This window comes from Puntigrus tetrazona, chromosome 6 (genome assembly GCF_018831695.1).
Source record: "Puntigrus tetrazona isolate hp1 chromosome 6, ASM1883169v1, whole genome shotgun sequence".
Lineage (NCBI taxonomy): Eukaryota > Metazoa > Chordata > Actinopteri > Cypriniformes > Cyprinidae > Puntigrus > Puntigrus tetrazona.
Window position 1 is genome coordinate 18,607,188 of NC_056704.1, and position 10,002 is coordinate 18,617,189.

Genomic DNA, 10,002 nt, shown 5'->3' on the forward strand with positions numbered 1-10,002 from the left:
GTCTATCTTTTATAATTGAAAGATTTTATTTCCTTCTTTCAAAAGACAACATGGATCCGTTTGGACATTTACCTTTCAAAAGCGTTTTTTAAAAAAATTCCCTGAAAATTCTCATTGTTAAATTGATCAAAAGTGACAGTAAAGACTTATCACTAAGGCAAATGTTTTATTTAGAAAGTCCATTCATACATGTTTTTAAGAAGTACTCAAAACAAAAGAACAAAGTAGGTTTTCGCTTCAAATATACCGAGTTGTCCTTGAGTGGTAGCAGTGTTTTTAAATGATTCATGTGAATGATTCCTTTCTGAATCTAGCACTGGAGTACAGCTCACTGATTCAATGGGAAGATTATCAGTGCATTATAATGTACCACTTTTCAAAAGCATTTGCATCCTTTCTGAAGCTTGAAAGCTTCAGTCCATTTATTGTAATTGCATGGAAAATTGCAACTAGTACAAAATGTGTCCTCAGATGGGTTTGAGAAGACATGAGGGCGAGTAAATAATTGCTTGATCTGTCCCTTTAAGCAGTAACTGGTTCTTTCTTTATAAGGAGCACAAAATGGGTAGCGTAGATGTTCTTTTTCGGTCGTTTCTCGTACTTTTTGCTTGGCAAGTTGAATTTGGAGATTAATGGTCCCCTGTGTTGCCAAGTAAACATTTCAGTGGTGACTGGACAGCACGTGTCTGTCCTTTCCCCAGCGCAGAATGCCACATTTACAAGCCTACGCAGCACTCTGGGTAATTATCCAGATGGCTTTAGGGAGGGAGAGAGAAAGAGAGAGATACAAGGTGCATCAAGACTGAGCCACCTGCCTGCAGAAAGAGCGGGTTACCTCAGGTCATTCCCCTACGCCTTAATAAAGATTTTGTAATTCATTTATGTCTTATGGAAAGACAGGTTTTTTTTTAACATTAACACTGTCGTTTTAGATGGGAAAGAGGGAGGGAGTGCTCAAACGAGCCTCAGCGGTGCTGTAAATAAACTGCTTCGCCTCAGAATTGACAGACTTCATTGCTGAATGAATCAGAGCCTTGCCGTCTTCTCCGCATGACCCTAATGAACGGACATTTATGGTGTACAGACACGTTCACAGCAGATGTTACCGGTTCTCACGCTAAGCATGTTTGCTTTGTTGGTGTACTTCAAATAAAGGTGGTCTTGTTGAATTTGGCTGCCATGTTTGTTTGTTTCAGTTTGGACAAAAGCGACTGACGGTCTCAGCGGGCTATTACTTTTCTATATACTTCAAAGCCTACTAGATTTTTAGCTTGAAAGTGAGCTTTTGATGATAGCTTGGGGTCAAGTCAGCACTGTGCCTTATGCCTCAGGCAACAGGGGATGATTTTAAAAACCACCCCAAGGCAAATTTAAAGGTCCAAGATAAACATCTTTGAACACTTTATCTGAAGTACACTCTCTCTCACCATACAAAAGTTTCACACAGAATGTTGTCAGTTTATAGTCCGGAATCATGTAATTAAACTGTTGTTGTTGTTCTTGTTGTTTTTGTTGGCTTTTCCAAAATGGCCAGACCTTTTATTCTCAAGACTAATATTTTAATTATATAATAATAATTTGCACCCATTTTATTTTATTTGGCTCTTCACCACGCATTCAGGAGCTCTTTTTAGCAACATTGAGCACAATTGCTGACCTTTACCCTGTTTTGTCTGATTATTTATTATATCTTACTACACAAATTTTCCTGTGATCAAATATTCTGCAGGATTATGTCTCTGTTCTGACTTGATGCGCTTATCTTCAAACAGTTTGGCCTGAGGCTTTTCATGCAACAGTCAATCAAAAATATTCTAGGGTTATGAATGTTTTGTCCGTTTCATAATTGTCTTGATTTCACACTCCAAGAATCAAACACAAAACAGCCTTTTATGGTGCTGTAACTAACTATTAGTCTGCTTCCTACTATATAACTATTAAAAGTAAAGGCTTTAGATGCTGCTTAAAGCCAGCATTTTTGTCATTGCACCCTTTTCTGGTTGAGGTTTCAGTTAAATCGTTTAACAGCGCGCCCTGTTAAGTTTGCGTGAGGGTTTAATTGAAGTTTAAATATTAAAACGATTACATAGAATAAGATTAAATAAATCCAAAAAATTAGATTTCAGTCGTTAATTTGAAGCAGTTAGATCCTTTGCTAGTTAAACATCCCTATACTAATTTGCTGCTCAGACTTGATGAATGGAATGTAAATTTAGCATGACTGCCCTCTCTTTGGGTTCCTGCGTGATTTGACTTTGTAGTAAGCATTTTTCAGATGTGTAAAAGGTGACATTGATGTAAAGTCATGTCACCCTGCTAATGCACTGTGTCATTCCAGTTAATTTCAGAAACCACAGCTTGTTTCTGGGCTCTTTTTTCGGATAATTTATGTTGTTTATTTTTGCCAGCAGAGCACTTTGCTGCTGATGCAATGTTTGCATTAATGCAGTCTGACATTGTGCAAAGTGAAACGGAATTGATAACTCGCCCCTCATTCTCACCCTCTTTTTGTCTCTGTTTTTCTCATTCATCCTAGGTGACGGAGCAAATGATGTTAGTATGATCCAAGTGGCAGACGTAGGGGTTGGGATCTCTGGACAGGAGGGCATGCAGGTAAGGACAAACTAAAAGATCAAGGGCGTAATACTGACAAAGGTCTTTGAAAGAGGATGGTGGAGCCGTACATTGTGGCAACATCTTATACTCTGTCCTGTGCTCTGCCTTAAGTGTGCAGTACAAGAGGAATGAACATTGCAAAGCAGGATTGCAGAGTTAATGCACCAAGGTTCTGGATATACATAATTCATGTTTTATAAAGATATTTTGGCCAAGATACAGAGACAGCCTGTGCTCAGACAGTTAATAAATGGTACCTTACACCAGTGGTTCACGACCCAATTATGAGTTGCAGTCTCTTCTGATAAGGTAAGCAACAGGAAAATAACCCTTAATACAAATAATTAAATGCTTTTAACCGTATTATTAAGAATAGTTACATATTTTATATTTTGTTACAACATAAATTATACTGAAACTGACTCTTCCCTGTCTTAAGGACAGTTAACCTAAATGCACTGCATGCAGTGGCAGCAGTTTTGCTTTGTTTGGTCAATATGTAGCATATGGTTGCTTCAGAGGATCATTTATACAACTTGTTCGTCTCTGGGAACAGCTTTTCTCATTCTGGTTTCTCAGAAAATCTTTTTCCCACAAATGGTTTACCCACCCCCCTCAGCTCTGTTTTCAATGGCGTGCCTACATAATATACATCCTGTTAAGGTGAGAAGAGAGACAGGAAGCGCCATGAGCTCATCTGTTTGACACTCTTGCCTCATGCGTCATGCAGATTAATTAATTCAGCGAAAGATCTGGACGTAATGAGGCACCATTCTGTGTGCCAAAGTGCTCTTCTTATCCAAGATCTCGTTGAGGTCAGCGCTCCGTATTAACAACCCTAATGAGAATCTGTTTATGACTCTGTCCCATAGACCATAATGTACCAAACATAGTAGGGTAATACAGCTTTTTTTTAATAATCTCACCTGCTTTTTTATGCTTTCATGATGTGGAGAAAATGACAACGAGGATGGAGAACATAGCTGATGCTGCTGTCAGGCCAATTCTAACTGATTAAAATCCCAAACGCCATTAGAGGCGACAAGGCGGTATCTGTCACGCTGATAGATGACATGTTAACTGCCTGACGTGCAGCTGTCAAAACCTATGATAAAGAATAGATGGGTGATGGACGGGGGATCGTTTTCACCAGATTCCAGTCAGGAAGGCTTTTCTTTTTTTTCTTTCTTTTTTTTTTTTATGCAAAAATGTCCTCACAAATGTTTTGTCACCAGACTGATGTTAATCTTTTGTCTTGTGAATGTATATGGATGCCATGCCACCCTGTTTGTATGTGTCTCACTTGATAGATTGTGGGCCTCAAGGCAGATGTCGTCCAAATCCTGTTTATATGAATGAATGTGTTTACGCTCAATAGGCCAACATGTAATATTATAGGAAAGAAGTGCGATTTTTATTTTATTTAAAAAAAAAATGTTTATCCTTTTTTAACAGTAAGATTATGTAACATATAAATTTAACATGTATACTTCTGCACAAGTATAAAATAAAACCTATTTTATTGTTTCTTTAAAGCTTTACTTATTCATGCACTAGTGGGGTCCATTGTTTTGTAAAAGTAGACCGTATTGTAGACAGAACTCGTATTAACATTAACTGTCTTCATTGTTCTGTTCATTGTTTTCTAAGGCGGTGATGGCCAGTGACTTTGCCCTGCCACGATTTCGTTACCTGCAGAAGCTGCTCTTGGTTCACGGCCATTGGTGTTACTCTCGTCTCGCCAACATGATCTTATACTTCTTCTACAAAAATGCTGTGAGGAACTAAAATTTGCTAATTTTCTGATTTATAGTTAGGTTATTAACCACTGTGAAGGGATTTTAGAAAACAATATGGCTGGAATAGCGGATAGTAGCTGCCTGGAAATTTTTGCAAAAATATAGTGTCACACTGAATGAGGTTTATTTTGTAATAACGACAAAATGTATATTGATGCATATTATACTCGCATGGTAAGAAATACCAGTCATAAGGGTCCATTTTTTCAAAATTGCGATTTATGCGTTTTCATTATACATTTATTACATCAGATTTATTAAGTTAAACTGAATAAATAAGCTTTCCATTGATGTTTGATTTTATATATATATATATATAATTAATTATTTTGGATGAGATTAATCATTTGACAGCACTAGTCACTTCTCTAAAAGTATTTATGCTTTAAATACAGATACCCTGTACTTCAGCCATTATTAAAAAAGATGTTCTCCTCCTTCGAATTGAGTATTTCAGAGAGCTGTGTAATAATGCAGTTTAACAGGTTGAAGTTTCATGATGTGAATAGTTTATAACTAGAAGCTCTTAAAACGTTGTTGTCTGTTCTTCATATATTCGTTGATTAATGAAGATCTATTCCTGGGAGGTCCTAGAAACGTCTTGGACGTAATGAAGATGCATGACTTATAATGAGGCAACAGCTGCAGACCTCATTGTAGATATTTCTCACCTTTTTCCCCTCTATTGTTCTGTCTTTCTCGCTCTAGATGTTCGTTGCCCTCATCTTCTGGTATCAGTTCTACTGCGGGTTCTCTGGGTCAGCCATGGTTGATCAGTGGTACCTGATCTTCTTCAACCTGATGTTCTCCGCATTCCCTCAGCTCATCACCGGCACCCTGGACAAAGATGTGTCAGCAGAAACCCTGCAGGAGTTGCCGCAGCTCTACATGAATGGACAAAACTCAGAGGTACATGCTGATTGGACAGAACGTAATTACACCGTCCGTGAACTGCGTAAATTGAATTATAATTGGGAGGCGAAAAAGACTATTGAAAGTGTGATGTAAATGATAAATAAAAACCCATGAACAGCGTTTTGCCACATGTATTCACACATGAGTTACCCGTGGTTTGCAGCATCAGCGCTTTTCTCTATAAGCAGATGAAGTATATTACCCGTGCAGCGCTTGCCACAGTTATTGCTTTGATTGTTTTTTGCTGACCCGTTTCAAAATAGGTCTTTTATTCTGTGCCGGGTTTCATGAGGAAGAAAACAGCACGAGCAAGAGCAAACATTTTATAAAAACCACTAATCATCTTGAGAGTGGTAAAATTTTGCAACCTGGGATAATTAAACTGCAGCGGTTGCCTCTGCTTTGCTAACCATATGCCTCTGCAGAGGTCTTCCTTTTGATTTGATTTATTTGATTTATCACAAGCCGTTTATTTGCGTTCTGTGACTCCATTAAGTGGAACATCTAATGACATTAAAATAAAACACGGTCGTCTGGAATCGTGGAATGGTTTGTGCCTGGATCTGATTGTTTGAATTTCTTTTACAGGAATATAAACCCTACATGTTCTGGATGAACATGATTGATGCCTTCTACCAAAGCCTCATCTGTTTCTTCATCCCTTACTTTGTAAGTTTGATTAGAACATCAAATAAGAGAAACTTACTTCAAGCAAGACTTTGTAGCATTAACTTTAGACTTTGCACCGATCGTCTCTTTAATATTAGTATGTTTTGTCTATTACACTGGCAGATTTTTAGTTTATAATTAACCCCTGTGTGTTGTGCATGTAAAGTAAAATTAAAAGTAGGGTGTGTAAGTAATCCTAAGTGTTGTGTGCATGTCATATATTTGCAGGCTTACGTTGACTCTGATGTGGATTTGTTTACATGGGGCACTCCCATCACCACCTTGGCACTCTTCACCATTTTGCTGCACTTAGGCATAGAAACCAAAACCTGGGTGAGACTTCTTTTTTTTTATAATATGCAAAATGTAATAGAATTTAGTGCCTCAAAATCACTCGTAAAACTCAATCTTTGTGGTTCTTCTGTACTGTTTATGCAGTGTAAAAACGGATGTGCACTTGGTGAGGGTCTTTGGTTAAACCTACTTATTCTGTTTCTTATCTTAAACACCATTTGCAAAAATACTGATAAGAGTAGTGAAGTCTATTTTCAGTCTGATGTTCCTTTCTATATATCGATTGAGTAGTGAGCCATTTGATTTTTAAAGAATGTCCCTTTTATGGCATTTTACAGGTATAATGTTAAATGTTGTTTGTGTATTAATATTTTTATGGTACATGGAATGTTTTTAACATTATTTACATTCTAATTAATTATAATAATACAAGAATTATATTTTAATAAAAATAAATAAATATTATTGTCATTCAACCACTGTATAATATGAATAAATAATATAATAATAATATTTTTATGGTACATGGAATGTTTTTAACATTATTTGCATTCTAATTAATTATAATAATACAAGAATTATATTTTTAATAAAATAAATAAATATTATTGTCATTCAACCACTGTATAATATGAATAAATAATATATAATAGTTTTTCTTTGACAATTGTATTCGGTTTAAGTCTTTAAAAGATCTTAAACTTCACTAAATTATGTATGTTTATGTATGTATATATACCAGTGTGTGTGTATATAATATTTGTTTTATAACTGTTCTGATACTGACTTTATACTGCTATGGTATTGTTTTCTTTAACATCTTTGCAGCTAGCCCATTTTCTTCATATGTCATTGTTGCTTAAACTTCCTCTAAAACAATCTGTTAGGGTGTCATAATATGTATGAGTACATATACATCTTGTGTGCAGTTCATCTGACAATGGTTAGGATTTGGAAATGATGAAGTGCTTTAGCTTTGCTGAAATCAAAAACCCATCTCACACACGTACAGAGAAAAGCAAGCAAGCCTTTCCTTTCTTTTTCCAATTACAAAATGAGGCTGAACTCTGTGGCAAGGAAGACCAGGATGACGCTGACACGGCCAGAGACATTTATGCAGGGAGCCTCCGTGATTGGTTTGAACCGGGAGATACTGCGCCATCAGGAGCCATACATCAGCCTGACAGCCCATGCAGGCAGCCTCGGTCCTGCCCACTGTGCTCGTCTCTCTCGCTCACCACGGTGGTGTACACATGGCCGTCACACACAGGGTGGCCAAAGCTCATAGTTGATTTTTCCGACCCGTGTCCTGTGGCGTATTGCGAACTGCATTTATGTATGTGTGCAGCCCTTACCTGATTCTCTTCTGTTTTTCCTCTTTTCTTGAGTCGCTGTTATAGATTTATGAGCGTGAATTGGATTAGAGCTTTTTCCATTACACTGGCGCTGTAAATTTTCAGCTGACAAGTTTCGGTGCGTGAAAAATGTCCTCTGCAGCCTCACTGTCTTTCCGGACGTGATGATGGCTTCTGGTGTGAAAGAGGCTGTTCTTCACAGTAAATGGCTCAAGTAGAGAGTAAACGTTTCCAATAGTTGGGCTGGCAGCTTTGTCGTTCCACGTGCAGCCCTGGAAAATGAACACACGTACTTGAGAGAGCGAGTAAACGCCTATTAGGTTATTATAGGTAAGGGCTACATTGAGGCCAAAGCTCATGTGGAAGGTCGTGGCCCTGCGCTCATTCGAAGCGAATGTGAATTTCCTCTCGAAGTCCATTTCAGTTTCAAAATTGCTTTCGTTACAGCTTTACTTTTGCACAGCCGAAAATCATAAACTTGGAGACACAATTATGCAATAGTAATGACTACATGTTTGATCGAGTGTTCTCAGGTTTCTTAGTCCTCACCAATAAGTGTGAAATGTGAATAATGTATGACACATTTTGAAGTTTGTTCTCATTTTGAGTCATTGTAACTACTTCAGGCAATTTAGCAACTCTTTCTTAACCCTGCCTTGATTGTCTGTAATTATTTCACAGACGTGGATGAACTGGGTGTCGATTGGCTTCAGTATAGCTCTCTTCTTTACTGTGGCGCTGTGCTACAATGCTTCCTGCCCAACCTGTTTCTCTCCTCCAACACTTATTGGACCATGCAGAGGCTGCTGGGAGACCCTGTGTTTTACATTCTGTGTGTTGTCACACCTATTGCCGCTCTTCTTCCCAGGTATATATTTAATTTTTAATAAACCCTTTTGGAAGTATTTTATCTAAATTAAAGTTAATTGAGCAAAAGCGTTTATTTTGCACATCACTTTATATATTGTCATTCAAATGAAGAATATTTTTTGTTTACGTTGGTTTGGTGCAATAACGTTTTGCAGTTTAGTTTAGTGCTTATTTAAGAATTTTATGTAATTAAATAACTTCCTAATATTAACATTTAATAAATTACTATATTATTAATGACCACAGCTTAAAAATTGCAGAAAAATATTTTAATTTCCTTTTGTAGTTTGAGTTCACACATAAGGCTTAAGTCTTGTCCTAGATTTAAATGTAAGTCTGAGATGTTTCACCTGAAATAAGCTTGCACTGATTGATTGTAAAATATATCAGTGCCTTTTCTTTGTCTCAAGATACATTCCAGTTTTTTGTTAGTTTTTTTTTTTAAGCATGTTTTTAAAAATGACTTAAATGTCTTAATTAAGCTGTGGCCTAATCCTGGTTTTGTCTAAGCCCTGGGCTAATGTTATGTTATATGTTATGTTCGTGTATTACATTTTACAGTGTAACATTATTGAAATTGAAGTCTAATATATATACACACACACACACACACACATACATGCACGTAAAACAGTGTTATTTTTGTGCTTTGTAAGATGTACAAACGCAAATCAAATTTTTGGGTCTGGTGTCTGCTGCCAGTAGCCATATAACTGCAGTGCTCATGAGAGTTTTAGTTTTTGCTGACTCTTTGTTGTTTTCTTGTCTCAGATACTTTTATAGGGCTTGTCAGGGAACTCTATTCCCAAACCCTGTCCACGTGGGAAGACAACTGGACAAACTGCCAGTGGACATGCGCAGGATCTTCCTGAGCCAGAGCCAGATGAAGCTGGGCTCCCTCGGGTCACTGTTTCCCCCCGTGCTCCATTTTTCCTCTCTGCAGGCCCTTTCAGAAAGACTACAGGCCCAGGGTAAAGCAAGCCCACATGAGTAGCACCAAACAGAAGGAGAAAGCTATATCCAGCCCCATCCCATCAAAAAGCACGGAGATGCGGGACACGCCTTTAAGCTCAAAAAACTCTGACAACCATATCACACTCAACCTCAGAATGCAGGAAAAAGCTCCATCCTGCAGACAGGGCTCGGGCGGCCCTCTATCTGAGAACTTACACTGCATAAAGGAACCTTCGAGTCCCGCTGCAGGCACTCTGCCGTACACCAAACACTCCGGCCTCCAGGACTATTTTGGATAGCACAGGCTTGGAGGCCCCGCTGAGCCCGACAGACCTCTGTCCGTCGGGCTGCTCACCTCCACTCCTTGCTTCCTCAGGCAGAGACTATGCAACTCACAGCGCCAGTCAGCTTTTTTTGTGGGCAAAAGCTGGAAGACGAGGACCATTCAAACCAAAAGTCCCTGCTGAAACAGGCCAGGGATGTGGATCACAAGCAGTCAACTAGCTGCCTACAAGAACATTCACTCAAAA

The 10,002-nt window shown here is 38.1% G+C and overlaps 1 protein-coding gene across 1 annotated transcript in view; it reads left to right on the forward strand.

The window, feature by feature from the left end:
- Nucleotides 1-9,771, forward strand: part of atp10a (ATPase phospholipid transporting 10A) — a 39,781-nt gene extending 30,010 nt beyond the window's left edge. The window contains 9 exon segments of the mRNA XM_043242478.1: nt 2,537-2,613; nt 4,267-4,392; nt 5,124-5,324; nt 5,919-5,999; nt 6,228-6,332; nt 8,330-8,423; nt 8,426-8,516; nt 9,290-9,508; nt 9,627-9,771. Coding sequence (XP_043098413.1) covers nt 2,537-2,613; nt 4,267-4,392; nt 5,124-5,324; nt 5,919-5,999; nt 6,228-6,332; nt 8,330-8,423; nt 8,426-8,516; nt 9,290-9,508; nt 9,627-9,771 — 1,139 coding nt within the window.
- The last annotated feature ends 231 nt before the right edge of the window (nt 9,772-10,002 follow it).